This window comes from Tamandua tetradactyla, chromosome 1, assembly GCF_023851605.1.
Source record: "Tamandua tetradactyla isolate mTamTet1 chromosome 1, mTamTet1.pri, whole genome shotgun sequence".
NCBI classification, from domain to species: domain Eukaryota; kingdom Metazoa; phylum Chordata; class Mammalia; order Pilosa; family Myrmecophagidae; genus Tamandua; species Tamandua tetradactyla.
Window position 1 is genome coordinate 183,939,097 of NC_135327.1, and position 15,197 is coordinate 183,954,293.

General features: G+C 42.2%; 1 protein-coding gene across 5 annotated transcripts in view; it reads right to left on the bottom strand.

Moving 5' to 3' along the window:
* DENND2A (DENN domain containing 2A) overlaps nucleotides 1-15,197 on the bottom strand; it is a 153,010-nt gene that overhangs the window by 3,519 nt on the left and 134,294 nt on the right. For all 5 annotated transcript variants that reach the window (XM_077147700.1, XM_077147711.1, XM_077147673.1 and 2 more), the window contains 5 exons: nucleotides 8,368-8,545; nucleotides 6,458-6,499; nucleotides 5,026-5,143; nucleotides 3,621-3,866; nucleotides 1,882-1,968 (listed from right to left, as the gene is read on the bottom strand). In XM_077147700.1, the coding sequence (XP_077003815.1) occupies nucleotides 1,882-1,968; nucleotides 3,621-3,866; nucleotides 5,026-5,143; nucleotides 6,458-6,499; nucleotides 8,368-8,545 (671 nt within the window). The remainder of the gene's footprint in view (nucleotides 1-1,881; nucleotides 1,969-3,620; nucleotides 3,867-5,025; nucleotides 5,144-6,457; nucleotides 6,500-8,367; nucleotides 8,546-15,197) is intronic.

The following is a 15,197-nucleotide window of genomic DNA, read 5'->3' on the forward strand; positions in this document are numbered from 1 at the left end:
AGAGCAGATGGCCTATCAGCCCAAATCTGTCTCCCTGACCTACAGTAATTCTAACAGTTTTACTAGAAAAAAAGATGAGTAGGGTTTAGGATAAGGAGCACAGTGGCCCAGATGATGTAATTAGAGGTGATCTAATTATTGAGCATGTGCAGACTGATTACATACTTACAGAATGAATGTAAGAAAATGGCGGAATGAGGTATAGGTGACTCGTAGGTTAAAGTCTAAGCTACTGCACATGTCAGGCAGGCCCATTTTGGTTAGATCCAGCCTTGGTTATCACGATAATTTTGGATTTGGGGTGGGCTAGTTCTGGGCTGACCCAAGACCCCTCATTAATAAACATTGGAGGCTGTCTTTAGTGACTACAAGACTCTAAAGTTGAAAAACTGGATAACTGGGTACAAATGAAGGTTGGTCACATGGTTTCTACAATTACAGGGGCAGAAGATAAGGGCTATACAATCATTATCAGAGATCAAGGCAATAGGATTATAGTGCAGAGATTTCAGGTATTTCCCTCTATTGACTCCAGAAAGCAAAAAGGAATATCTATATAATGATTTAGTAATCAAAACCATCCCTTAACTCCTGATTTCTTGGTTACAAAAAAGGATCTTAAGATCACCAGGCATGGAGAGTTTTCTAAGGAAGAATGTTGGCATTATAGAGGAGGGTTTGCTTCTGAAATGGTAATAAAGGAAGCATTGAGGATGGCACATCCCTAAGGAGCCAGGTAGGAAGAAAATGTCCAGGAGCAGGAGTGGGGAGATCCTTTCCGGAGTGGCCATTGCTCCTGCAAGAGGCACAAGCACAGCCTCTCCTGCTGTCCTCTGTGTGTTTCCTACCCTGCCGGCTCTTTCTGACTGGGGTCTGCCCCTTCATTCCTCTTTTTTGTTGTCATCTTGATTCTCTTTTTCCAGTAAGGGTTTTTCACTAACTGAACCTGAACCACATTCAATTTAAAAAAAATTTTTATTAATAAAACCAATCAACATACAATATGAACATTCTCTTTTTTTATCACATAGTTGTATACACATCATCATGATCATTTCTTAGAACATTTGCATCAATTCAGAAAAAGAAATAAAAAAACAGAAAAAAAAAATCATATATACCATACCCCTTACCCCTCCCTTTCATTGATCACTAGCATTTCAATCTACTAAATTTATTTTGACATTTGTTCCCCCATTTATTTATTAATTTTTAATCCATATGTTTTACTCATCTGTCCATAAAGTAGATAAAAGAAGCATCAGACACAAGGTTTTCACAATCACACAGTCACATTACGAAAGCTATATCATTATACAATCATCTTCAAGAAACATGACTACTGGAACATGGCTCTACATTTTCAGTCAGTTCCCCCCAGCCTCTCTCTTACACCTTAACTAAAAAGGTGATGTCTATTTAATGCGTAAGAATAACCTCCAGGATAACCTCTCGACTCTGTTTGGAATCTCTCAGCTACTGACACTTTATTTTGCCTCATTTTTTTCTCTTCCCTTATAATTCTTATACTTCTACTTTGAGAGGAATTTGGAGGTCAGTCCGGTCTCTTCTTTTGATTGTTCTTTCCTGCCAGACTCCCTTCTCTGGTTCTATTCATGCTTCTTAAAATCTAAAATCAACTCCCCAGAAGCTTAATGCAGAGAGGAAGAGATAATAGGGAAAGAAGACAGCAAGATATTGCTGGGGCTAAACAAGGCAGGGGTCTTGGGGTTGGGGGTGGGGGTGTAGTTTGTGTCCTTTGTTTACAGTTGGGGGTTGGGTCTGCATTATTTAGGTTGCCTGCTCCAGGGGAAGGAGCTGGCCAAAGGCTCCAGGACAAGTGATGACTGCTGACAGGGAACAGAGACCCCTGGGACTTACCTAGTCCCTTTAGGAACTTATTGACTCCACTGTGTTCTCCACTGGGGAGAGTCTCCAGGTACTCTTGGGCTCGGACCTCAAACAGACCTGTTGACAAAAGAAAAAGTACCAACACTTTTAGTTCCTTCTCTTTGGGCTTCTAAACATAGCCATTTCCTCATTACCATAAAAAAGAGAAACCTTGCTTCTGAGAAGAAACTGTTCTTATAAACGTGCTCTGAATCATAAGGTTTATAGATATTTTTACTACCCTTATAATTGCCCAACCTTGTGCAATAATTCTTTTTGGAAAGCTGCAAAGCTGAGATCTATATGAAATCCCACTTTTATTCAACGAACACCTACCAAGCACCTACACTGTGCCAGGAATGGGGTTTTGAAGATGAACCAGATGGCCCTAGCTCTTGAGGAGCTCCCCATATTCTCCTATCACTCATGTTCTCCTGTAAGAGGGACCCTAGCCAAGCCACTTAGCTTCCTTGAGAATCTGTTCCCCATCTGTGCCCTCAGGAGGCCGAGCAGGTGATCTCTGGGGTCCGAGCCTCACATGCTGCCTTCATTCCTGCCTGACCGGCCAGGGACAGAGGGTACTTTTCATTTTATTTTTAAGATTTTAGATCTCTTATGTTTCTATCAAACCATGATCTGTAAACAGATATTTAAATGTACCCAGCAGCTCTTCCATTTAAAAGAATCCTTTCATCAGGGACATTGTGTGATTCATGCTCTCTGACTGATTTTCTTTTGTCCTTTCAGATAGGATATATCAGAATTACCTGAAATGTTGAGCATTTCTCTGCAAAGAGCAGTGGGAATGCAGGGCTTTGGGTCTCTTAACATTGTCACTCTGTGTCCTAATGCCTTGGGGACAGGGGTTCACCTAGAACCTTCTCTGGTCTGCCTGATTTTCCCACTGTGCAGGTGTCTTCAGTGGTAAGCTTCTTTCCCTCACTGAGGTTTAACTTCCATCTGTAATAGCCTTTACCAATATTTCTGGTCTTCAGATTTGCCCAAAGAGCTCAAGATGATGAAGGAAAAAAGTTGGAATAAGTTTCTCCTCCTTTCTCACACCCTTTCCCTTATTCCATCCCTGGAAATAAGATGGAATCAAAGCAGAGAGGGATAGAGAGACGGTAGGAGAGAAAACGTGGAAAAGAGAGAATGACTGAAGAGGAATGGAGGTTACCCGTTGTGAAATGAAACAAAAGCTCCCCCAGTCCAGGAGAGTCAGCTCTTGTCCTTCCACCACCCCCAGAGCGCCCACTCCTGGGCGTCACAGGCATTCACACAAACACACGGAGGGTGCCCCGTCTGTCTTCTCTTCCTCCTCTATCTCATCCCCACCCTGCTTCTGCCCTCTTGTTCCCTACTCCATAGAGGGGGAGGAAAGAAGGGCAGAAGGGGCAAGAGGAGGCCTGAAGAAAAGGAGAAAAGGGGCAACACAGAGAGAAAGGAAAGGGCGCTGTCATGCATTACACCAAGTTGGGAAGAATGGGACAAAAGGAAAACCTGCCACAGGAAACTGGAGTGATGCTGGGAGAGGCTAGGAAAGAACAAAAGAGAAGGAAGGCCAGAGGAGGTGGCCAGGATATCTTGGAGAGTTTTCACTAGCTCAGACGTGGCATGCACTGAAAATTATCCAAAGGAGCTCTTTCCCCATGACCTCATCCCTGTCCATCAGCACCCGGAGTCTGGGCATCCCTAGCTGACCTGGCCCAAGGTGGAAGACGCCCCCTAACCCTTGGCATCCTGCCGGCGCAGCTCCCGCTCCTGAATGAAGCCCCGAAACGTCTGGGTTTCCATGAAGACCTCCAGGAAACGGCGGAGGCTCTTGGAAGAGACAGCTTTACGGAATGCTTCTCGCTGCAGGGTCCTCTCGTCACGCTCGCCCGACGTCAAGAACAAGGAGTAGTGGCCCACAATCTCCACGAAGAAGCGGACAAAGGCTTCAGACACCACCTCATTCAAGGGGCTGGACTCGGGGCCTGAGTGAAGTAGGAAAAAGGCCAGGAAGGGTGAGGGTAGAGGGCAGAGGGGCTTAACCAGAGCTACTGAGACAGGCCAATTAGTAATCAAGTAAATGTTAGTTCCCTCCAATGTCAGTTTGTAGCAATCCGACATAAAAAAAGGTTGTCCCAAATTACTGTCATGTCTTCCCCCCTCTAAAGAAATATTTTAGGACCAAAATGGTGGACGTAGGAAAAATTTCCCCACAATTCACTGTTTGGATCAAATCCAGAAAAAGATGTTAAGCTCCCAGTTTCTCTCCTCACATGTCTTTGGTATCCATTTCCCCAGTTAACCCACTGTCAAGAGCAATGGGTGAAGGGGTATGGGATGTATAAGTTTTTTCTTTTATCTTTTGATTTCTTTTTCTGGAGTAGTACAAATGTTCTAAAAATGATCATGGTGATGAATACACAACTATGTGATCATATTGTGAGCCACTGATTGTATACTTTGATGGACTGTATGGTATGGGAAGATATCTCAATTAAAAAAACATATATTTATATATATTTCTTTTAAATATATACATATATTTCTCACATATATATATTTCTTTTAAAAGGAGGAATGGGTAGACTGACCCTTTGTTGCCTTTTTGGGGATGGAATCATGTGCCCCATAAAGACATGTTCAAGCCCCGACACCTGATCCTGTGTTTGAACCCATTTGTACACAGGACCTTCGAAGATGATGTCAGTTCAGGTGTGGACTCATTTGTGAATAGATCTTCAAAGATCCTTCTATTTAGAAGGATCATTCTATTTAGATGAGACCAAATTGAATCAGGGTTGGTTTCAATCCATATGTCTGGAGTCCTTATAACAAAGGGAATTTGGATGTTGTCAGTCAGTAAAAGCCAGAGCAGTGGAAACCAGAGCAGAGAAGGAGAGACTGCCAGGTGGCGGAGGATTGCTAGAACACTACAGACTCCAGGAGAGAGCAAGCAAGCCCAGCTAATACCCTGATGTTGGACTTCTAGCCTCCAAAACCCCAAAGGCAATAACTTTTTTTGTTTAAGCCAACCCATTGTGTGGTATAGTCATAGCAGCCCTGGCAATCTATGATAGCCCCCTGACCCTAGAGGGGGGAGATGGGAGGCAGCAGATGCAGTGAGGGAGGTGGCCGAGCAGTTACCGTGCCTGTAGTCCAGAGGCCCTTCATCCTGGTCACTAGCCAGGTCATTCCTCTGTTCCAGAATGTGTTCCAGGGCTACCTGAAGCTTCCGGGGCAGAATGGAATCCTCATCATCCATCTGGAAAGCAGAAAAAAGCAGATGGGCTATCACCCTAGTGCTTCTGGGGATGGCGGCTGTATTTGGCCAGCAGAACATACTGGGGTCCACCCTAGGGCAAGCCTGTCTCAGTCCTGGGGCTTGTTGGAAGGAATATGTTTTAGTGCCAGAGGGCTGAGAGTTGAATCCTGATTTCACTATTTTACGAGTTCCGTGAGCCTGTTTCTCCATCTGTAAAGTGGGCTACCAATAGCTACCTGATTGTGAAGATTAAAATGCAGTGCAATTATCTTCTGAAAGGGCCTGGGGCTTAGTGGATATGCAGTAAATGTTTCCCACTGCCTCCACCCTGAGGGGTGGCTGGTGCCAATCAGGGGACTTCGGGTCAGGGCAAAATAATCAGTCTGACCCAAAGCTAACCTTATTATGGTCTGGGCCTCAGAGCAGGTGGGCCACTGGGAAGGGCCTATCCTTTGATTTGGCAATAGAACCCTGCAGGCCTTTGGGAGGCGAAGGCAGATGGAAAGAATGATCAATTAGAGCATTAACATTACTAAATTTTTAGCAACGTGGCAACTCCAAATTTTTAAATTAATTTATTTATTTTTGCAACTCCAAATTTTAAAAGCAATCTGTCAGAAAGCCCAGAAAACTTTTCTGTAATTATTCTTTGCAAAACCTAATAGGAGTTAGTCCTCTCTGGCAAATGATGAAAATAAAATAAATGTGTACTATTTTCTCTGATAATGAAAGTGATTTATGATATTATAGATAATGCATGAAAGTATCAAGACAATTTAAAATCACTCTTACTTTTTCTCCTTTTCAGTCTCCCACCCCAAGAGAAGCAGTGCTAACATTTCTGGTGTGTTTTTCTTTCATTTTTTTAAAAGATGCATATATACATACATTTTCCTTCTCTTTTTCTTGCCTTAAAAAAAAACCACAATTAACAAAATAATGTATATAAGTTTGTGTCCTGATTTTTTCAAGTTACTGTTATATCATGAATGTTTCCCTTTGTTATCAAATATTCCTCACAAATTTGTTGAAAAAGACAAGTGCCTATAGCTATAATCTATATGAAGATTCTAATTATGAGGATACCATTTTGTGACAGAACACATGGAAATTAATCCTTTGGCAATGCCCCCCTCTTTGCTCCCTTCTGTCTCACATTCAGGGCACCTGCGGTCTGGGGTTGCCCAACCCGGCCAGCCTGTTTTGCGCTCCCAGGCCTACCAAGGAGCCTTTCCAGAGCTGGAAAGTTGAGCCCCCAAACAACAAAGAGGTGACAACACAGAGCAGCAGGCTGAAACTGGCTCTTCTACTCACCTGTCTCAGGAAGCGATTGTTGACCAGGTCGACCACGAGGACCTACAAGAAGAGAAGAAAAGGGACTATTATTGTCACCAAGCTTCTGAAATATGGAGAAGGACTAGATTTCAGAAGCACTTCTTCCTTCTTGGCACTTGGCGATGCAGCTGGGTTGGAGAGGGGAAGAGTGGCCCATTTGTGGTTTCCTGACATTGCCACTGTAGCCACAAATGATGAAGACGGGAGGTGGGGGGCACAGGCTTTCCTGAATTGCCTGCTTTAAACACTGAAACCACAGGCTGGGACACATGTTGGCCACAGGCTGGAGTCTCTACCCTCTTCTCAGATTTGCTAAGATGGCTTCTCAAGCTTCTTTTGTGCGTGTATGTGGGACAGCAACAAAAGATGCTGGAAATCCCCCACTTATTCCCAGTCCACTCATCTCTGCCACTCCCTACCCTCCAGGCATTTCCCTCCTTTTTCCTCCCAGTTACCCACTTAACCTCGTCATTGCTCTTTGTGAGAAAGAAGGATTCATGACTCTTAGAAGGAGGGAAAAGCAGAGGAGTGGGACCCAACTGGAGAGTGAATCCAGCTGTAGGTTTTCATTAGTTGAGCCCAGGATAAAGCACCTCCTTTTTTCCTTCTTAGAATGGGGCTGAGATCCAAGACCCATGACTACAGTGCAGTCACCAAGTGCAATGCCTAAGGTATAAAATTTAGAGGCGTTCATTATTGGGATCAGGCAAGAGCCAATCCCTGACTTGCCCAGTCTTGAGAGTGAGACCCTCATTCGGGCCCTGGTCTAAGACACAGCTGTAAAGGAGGAGGGGAAAGGGGCCTGGAGGGCCAGCAAAACAATAGCCAGAAAGAGGTGGGCTGAAGCATATCCCAGAGAATCTGCCCAGGAACTGAGGGAAGTCTCTCCCTCCTTCTCAAAAGTACCCTTCTGGGAATGAACTGAGCCATTTTAGGGGTCACAGGGTACCCAGACAAATTCCTTGCAGTTCATAACCTGAGAACAAACTTGGAAGCCTGAGACTTGGAAGCCTGAGGACCTCCAGGGCAATTAGAACAGCAGCATCTAGTGAGGTCTCCCCTTCCCCTGTGCATTTTGGGACCCAAGGAGAATTTCAGGGATAGGGTTCCTTTTGGCAGTTCACGCCTGAGCAGCATTATTTAGTTCCTTGAGTTATTTGCTCTGACTGCTGAGAAGTTCCCAGTATTGTACACAGGGCCAGTAACTATCCAGAGGAAAAGAGCTGTGTGTGACAAGAGAAATACCTAGTGGGACTCCCCTACTTGAATGGTAATCTGAGAATTCAGAACTTGATAATCACAAGCATTCTGGTTGTATTCTTTTTTGTGTGTGTGCGCATAGTCTAGGAATCAAATCCAGGTATCCTACAGGGCAGGTGAGCATTCTACCACTGAACCACATGTGCACCCTTTGGTCATCTTTTAAAGTGATGTGGAAGAGAACCTATTTATAAAAGCAAGTTCTTTGTCAACTTGGTTATTAGCCAAAATATAAATTCCAGTAACTGTTGGCTCTCCATGTATTTTTCCCCTCAGCATAAGGGGATGGGAGAGAGGAAAGGATAGGGTAGATGGCTATGCATCTCAAGAGCCTCAACAACCAGCAAAGTTGTTCATTCCTACCCTTCTCGATGGGTGTTCATGCCAGCAGGTGAATTTTGAAGGGAAAACACCAAAAAAACCCCCCACAAAATAAAAAGCAGTTCCTGAGGATCTGCTGAATCAAATGTTAGGAGGGACCTATCTCACAGACAAAGCCAGTGTCCCTCTGCTTCACTGACACCATTGGTGCTGAGAAGAACTGCTCTATCTGCCTGTAGAGTGACAGGCGGCACCTCTCCTTGCTCTCAGCACAACAAGGAGGGAGACAGACAACCCCAGGAACTCACCTCTTCCAGGGGCAGCTCCCTGAGCAGAGGCAGCGAGCTGGAGAGCAGTCCGATGAGGAAGGGGGTTGGCGAGCACACAATGTCAATCATAGAGGGTGGCAGAACAGGGATGTAGGTGTGCTGCCAGGCGAAGGGGTAGATGAGCGCCACCATGGCATGGCAGCACTTGGACAGGGTGCTGTAGCCAAGGAGAGAACAGAGAGGGGAGGTTAATGCAAGGAGGGTACAGAGACTGTGCACTCCAGGCCCTATCGCAATGGCACGTCAGGGGCCTTCCCAGGCTCATGGGGTGAGCAGCCTCCATGGGAGAGGGGTGGAGAGAAATGCTTAGACTCAATCCCAAAGGCAAGCTGGCTAGAAAAGGAGTCACATGTGTCATAGGTACATCATATAATTCAGTTCTAACTCAAGATAAATCAGCACACTGAGCCTATGCCAGAGGTTTTAAGACATAGCCAGAGGGATTAATTTAATGCCTCAGGTAGTATTTATTAGTGTGCTTTTACATGGGAGGTTTTGCTTAAATCATTCATCCCTGTTTGCTTGTAACAATCAAACAAAAACAGCTAAAGCCTACTTTCTCGTGCATGCTAATTCTCTTCTTGGAGAAGTTTTAAATTTTAGGCTCATAAAAATGAATAAAAAAATGTTAGTCTCCCATGACTATAACATGTAATTATCAGTGCATGCTTCCTGTAAGCAGCATGTCATTTGTTTGGAAGCTTTTTGAACTTTTGCCCTGATTCTCCTCTCAGCCATACTCTGCTTAGGTAAAGTTGCAAGGAAGCTGAGTTCTATATAGATGAATACTCCCTTACTGGCTCTCCACAATGCAGAGCACCTATAATTTCATCATTATAAAATTTTCCCTCCCAAGTGAGTACCTCTTGAATCTAGCACCCCCTGCAACATCCTTAAAATATACACCAGCCTTCTTTTCCATTTCACTCTCATTTGGAGGCCCCTGAGCCCAATAAAGGTGATACTGAATTTTGCTGACTTAGCAGCATAAATTTCATAACCTTCCAGTTCCTGTCTTTGAAAACAATCATTCTCCTAATACTCACTGTAGTCTGAAGTACCTCTTAATAGCATAGCATCCACATAGTTCACTGATATCAGGCCTTGTCTTGCCTTTCAAATGATTACCCCCAAAACAAGAAAGATGCTACCTCAAACTTTCATATCACTATAATACCTTCTTTATTAGCTGAGCAAGAGTGCAACAGCCGTAACTAAATTAGGATTTAACCATTAGAGCAATGTCAATTCAGTCATCAGCTTGGAGTGGAAGTTACTTCTATGTCTTTCAAAGGATCTAAGTTTTCATCTTCTCTCAAAACAGGGATGCTTTTTTCTTAAGGGATCACATTCTCCCAGATATTCAAGAATATTAATATTTTAAGTGAATCGCATATCATTTGTGTTTAATTTCCGTGATCTATAGATCACAGAATGTGTTGAATTCAATTGTTCTAAAGTTTTTTATTTCATGACTAATACCTGTTCACGTGGGGCTGGTCCATAAAGTGTATCTTCTCATGCAGTATAGATGTTAAATAACGACTTAGAAAACTAGAAGACCGTTAAAACATAAATGAGAACAGTTGCATCTAGTGAAGGTTTTTCATACTATAGATTGCAGCCCACGAGTGAGTCCTTAAATCAACTCATCCATCATGGCCAGCATTGAAAACAACAACAAAAAGAAATGAATAGAAAATCTGAGCCTCTTTTCCCTCCAGTGATAAAGAATTATCTGTGTGTGTATGTGTGTTTTATGAGTATTGGGTCCGGATGCAAAATGTATTTCTCATTGTGAACTGCAATAAAAAAAGTTTGAAGCCAATGAGTTGTACCAGAGAACTAGGAGGTGGGAGCAAGAAGAGAAATAAAACTATATTGGGATTTCGACACATTTCATATTTTATGGGATTACTGGCTTTCATTTCCCTATGACTAGAGAGAGTCCCTTAAAAGAGCTCTTAAGCAGGAAATCCGTGAACAAGGCCTTTTGTATGAAACTCATTTCTTTTTTTAAATAGTTAATAGCAGTATTTTAATATTCTTTCATCAGCAGTAACAAATGTACCATGCCAAGGCTAAAGGTCAATAATAGTGGAGGATAAGGGGTATGGAATGTTTTGGTTTGTTTGTTTTGAATAACAAAAATATCCTAAGATTGGTTGTGGGGGATGAACGCGCAACCATGTGATGACACCTGAACCACGGATTGGACCCTCTGGATGGACCATACAGCATGTGAATATTTCTCAACAAAACTGCTTCTTAGAAGTTCAGCTCATTCACTGAGACCCAGCATCAAGGGATTGAGAAGACCTTCTCCACCAAAAGGGGGAAGAGTAAAATGAGACAAAGTGTCAATGGCTGTGAGATTCCAAACAGAGTCGAGAGGTTATCCTGGAGGTTATTCTTACACATTAAGTAGATATCACCTTGTTATCCAAGATGTAATGGAGATGCTGGAGGGAACTGCCTGAAAATGTGGAGCTGTGTTCCAGTAGCCATGTTTCTTGATGATGATTGTATAATGATACAGCTTTCACAATGTGACTGTGTGATTGTGAAAACCATGTGTCTGATGCTCCTTTTATCTACCTTGTCAACAGACGAGTAGAACATACAGAATAAAAATAAATAATAGGGGGAACAAATGTTAAAATAAATTCAGTTTGAAATGCTAGTGATCAATGAAAGGGAGGGGTAAGGGGTATGGCATGTAAAATTCTTTTTTTCTTTTTCTGTTTTTGTTTTATTTTTCTGTTGTCTTTTTATTTCTTTTTCTGAATTGATGCAAATGTTCGAAGAAATGATCATGATGATGAATATGCAACATCACCGTGTGATGATACTGTGAATTACTGATTATATATGTAGAACAGAATGGGCATATATTAAGGATGTTTGCGTTTCTTTCTTGTAATTTTTTTTAATTAATAAAAAATTATTTTAAAAAAGTTCAGCTCATTCCTATAGTGAGCATTTTATCACTCATTCAGCAAACATTTATTGAGGCCCATTTCTTTTTATAAAACATTCAAAAGTTCCTAAGTATTTCTTATTTAGCTAAAATTGGAGAAAGAGGTGGCTTGTGTGGAGATCTAGGAGGTAAACATTGTCGTCCGGGGGCCACTTCACCAGACTTTGAAATCTCTGAAACTCTCACTTTATACAGTTCACCAAAAGAAGAATACAAATGCAGTATTTGTGTCTAAGATTCCTTTTATATTTCAGAGTTGTGATTTAAACACTTTTGACTAAGGAAAATTATAGAGTTACAGAATTTTATACCTGGAAGTGCTCTTAGTGGTCAAGTTCACCTTTTACTATTTCATAGCTTAAGAAATGTAGGCTGTACTTATAATTATGCCTAAGAGTCACCCCCAGAGAACCTCTTTTGTTGCTCAGTTGTGGCCTTTCTAACCCAACTCGGCAAGTGAACTCACTGCCCTTCCACCTACATGGGACATGACTCCCATGGGTGTAAATCTCCCTGGCAATGTGGGGCAGGACTCCCAGGGATGAGCCAGGACTTGGCATTATGGGACTGAGAAAGCCTTGTTGACCAAAAGGGATTTAGAGAAAGATGAGACAAAATAAAGTTTCAGTGGCTGAGAGATTTCAAACAGAGTTGAGAGGTTATCCTGGAAGTTATTCTTATGCATTATTACAGAGATCCCTTTTTAGTTTATGGTATTTTGGAGTGCCTAGAGGGAAGTAACTGAAACGGTTAAACTGTCTCCAGCAGCCTTGATTCTTGAAGATGATTATATAACTATATAGCTTTTACATAATGATTGTGAAAACCTTGCAGCTAATGTTCCTTTTAGCCAGGCTTATGGACAGATGAATAAAACATAAAGGAAAAAATAAATTTTTATTTATAAGGGGTAAAAAATTAGGCAGATTGTAATACTAATAGTCAATGAGAGGGAGGGTTTTTATGGGTTTTTTCCTTTTCCTCTTTACTTCATTTTCTGAAGTGACACAATGTTCTAAAAATGAACACAATGATGAATATACAACTATGTGATGACATTATGAGCCACTGATTATGCACTTTGGATGGACTGTAAGGTGCATGCAGATATCTCAAAAATATATATATATATGTATATAAATGTAGGCTCAAAGAGACTAAATGAACCTCTGAATTTTTGGTAGGGGGGCAGGTGAGGGGAGAGAAAAATTCTGCAGGAGATGAAAAAGAGAGATAGGAATGGCGATATTAGCAGTCATGTAGAGGATAGTCTTTGTGCTTTTTGCACTCTCTGGATGAGAAAAATAAATCTGCTTTTTGCTTTTTTTCCCAGTTCAGAGACTAGGTACCACCTACTCTTTTAATTTCTTAGGATTGTATCCCTAGAAATAAGACCTAATTGATTGTTTCTCTCTCCCTGCCGCTGCAGCAGTTTGTGTCTTCTAATTGAAGTCCTTTGCTATGCTGCCCTGAGGTGAGGGAGGTACACTTGGGGGCCAGGATGGCTCCGTTTAGTTGCAGTATGTGTGACCCAACTGGATGAGGAAGGCAGTTCAGAGCACGGTTAGAAAATTGATAAGGAGTGCTGGTGCTGTATACATGGGTTGCGTGAATAAATGCTCATGGAAAGAGCTAAAATGCATTCATTGAACAAAAAGGCACTGAACTGAAAAACAACTGTATTTGATTTTGAAGGGGCAAATGATGACAACACAACTGGGTAACCTACTGGTCCTGTAGCCGCCACTATTAACTATCCCTCCTAACACTTCCACACCTGGTTATCATTAACACCCCATTAGCGGGTGCATATGGAGCACAGGATGCTCTGAAACATGGTTGAGGCAGCGCTTGAGCTGGAGGGAGGAGCTCATTCCTTTTGCTCTCTGGTCCACATCAATAGTCTAAAAAAAAAAAAAGTTCTGCCTTGTGAAACACTGAAAGAAAAGGTCAACTATTGCCCTAAAATAGTTAGTGGTAGCTCTTTCCCCCCAAAAATGGTAGAGGAGAAAAGAAAGGATTACCGTAAGTGTAGCTTATGTGCTTTCTTTCAATTCCTGCTGCAAGTGCTAATGAAATTTTATTCCATGACTTGTGAAGGCTAGAGGAGCCTTTCATGGGGGATAGGTTTTGGGGGGAGGGGCTGCTGCTAGGAATGGTGGTCTCTTAGGAATAGGTGAAGACTAGTGAATGGCTCTGGGGTACTGAGGATGGCTCTTTTTTTTTTCTTAAATACTTTTCTTGAGAAATCTTAACACACATACAGTCTATACATGGTGTACAATGGCTCACAATATCATCACATGGTTGTGTTTTCATCACCATGATCATTCTTAAAACATCTGCATCACTTCAGAAAAAGAAAGAAAAAGAAAAAAGAAAAAAACCTCATACATCCCATACCCCTTACCCAGGGTACTCCCTCTCATTGACCACTAGTATTGCAATCTACCCAACTTTTTTTTTTTACCCTTTATTCCTCCTCTATTATTTATTTTTTATTCTTTTTTTTTTTTACTCATCTGTCCATACCCTGGATAAAAGGAGCATTAGACACAAGGTTTTTGGAATCACACAGGGACATTGTAAAAGTTATGTAGTTATACAATCATCTTCAAGAATCAAGGCTACTGGAACACAAGTCTACAGTTTCAGGTACTTTCCTCCAGCCACTCCAATACACCATAAACTAAAAAGGGATCTCTGTATAATGCATAAGAACAACCTTCAGGATAACCTCTCAACTCGGTTTGAAAGCTCTCAGTCACTGACACTTTATTTTGTCTCATTTCTCTCTTCCTTGTTTTGGTCAAGAAGGCTTACTCAATCCCATGGTGCCAGGTCCTGACTCATCCAGGGAGTCTGAGGATGACTCTTGAAGTAAGCTTGACACAGCCTTACTGAGCAACCACTGGTTGTAGGAGAGGCAGTTTTTAAAGAAGCCCTGGGAAAAGAGAACCCTTGCAGCTGGCTTCCATTACAGTGGGGATTAGAGGAAAGAAATCAGCACCACAGCTATGATCAAATTGTACAAAACGGGAGGAGAGAAGAGAATGCCCCAAGGGGAGGCTGGCTGGGCTCCTTAACCATGGATGGGCAGAGATGAGAAAGGTCAGGTTCCAGAGTATTTTGCTATTCGGTGGTGGTTCCTGAGAGTTGAAGCATTATTACGGAGATATTCAGACCCACTTGTGATTGCTAAATTTCTCCTGGAGAAGATACCACTTCTGGTTGCTACCAAGCCCCTATGCCAAGGTTGGGAATACTATGCTGAGTAGACTTCCAACTCATCTATGAACCAGTAAGAGTCTAGCACAGAGCTTCCTCTAAGATGTTACCAGAAAAGTGTGCTTCTTAATTAGACACACACCCCAGGAATTTGAAGACTGATTCAGCATCCTTTGGCACCCCATGCAAACTGTCTCTCCTACTTGTACATCAGTCCTTAAGGACAGTGAATGTGTGACTGGGTGAGTGAAAGGTAACCTTGGTCTGATGACTGGCAAAACCTAGTGGGAGGTGAATGTCACCAGGCAGGCGTTGCCACACTTCAATTACTGTACTTTTAAACCCTGAAGTAATGCACCATAACATTTAGAAAGAACACAAGGCTGAGTCTCAAGGAAGCTAGTTCTACAACACAGTGAATTCTACTGATATCACTGAGTAGTACACATATAAGTGGTTAAAATGGGAAACTTAGTGTTGTGTATGTTACCACGATAAAAATTTTAAAAAAAGAAAAAGAAAACTAGTTCTGCCTTTACCTGTGTGACCTTAGATAAACTTCTCTAGGTCCTAGATTCCTCATTTGTATAATAAGTAAAGT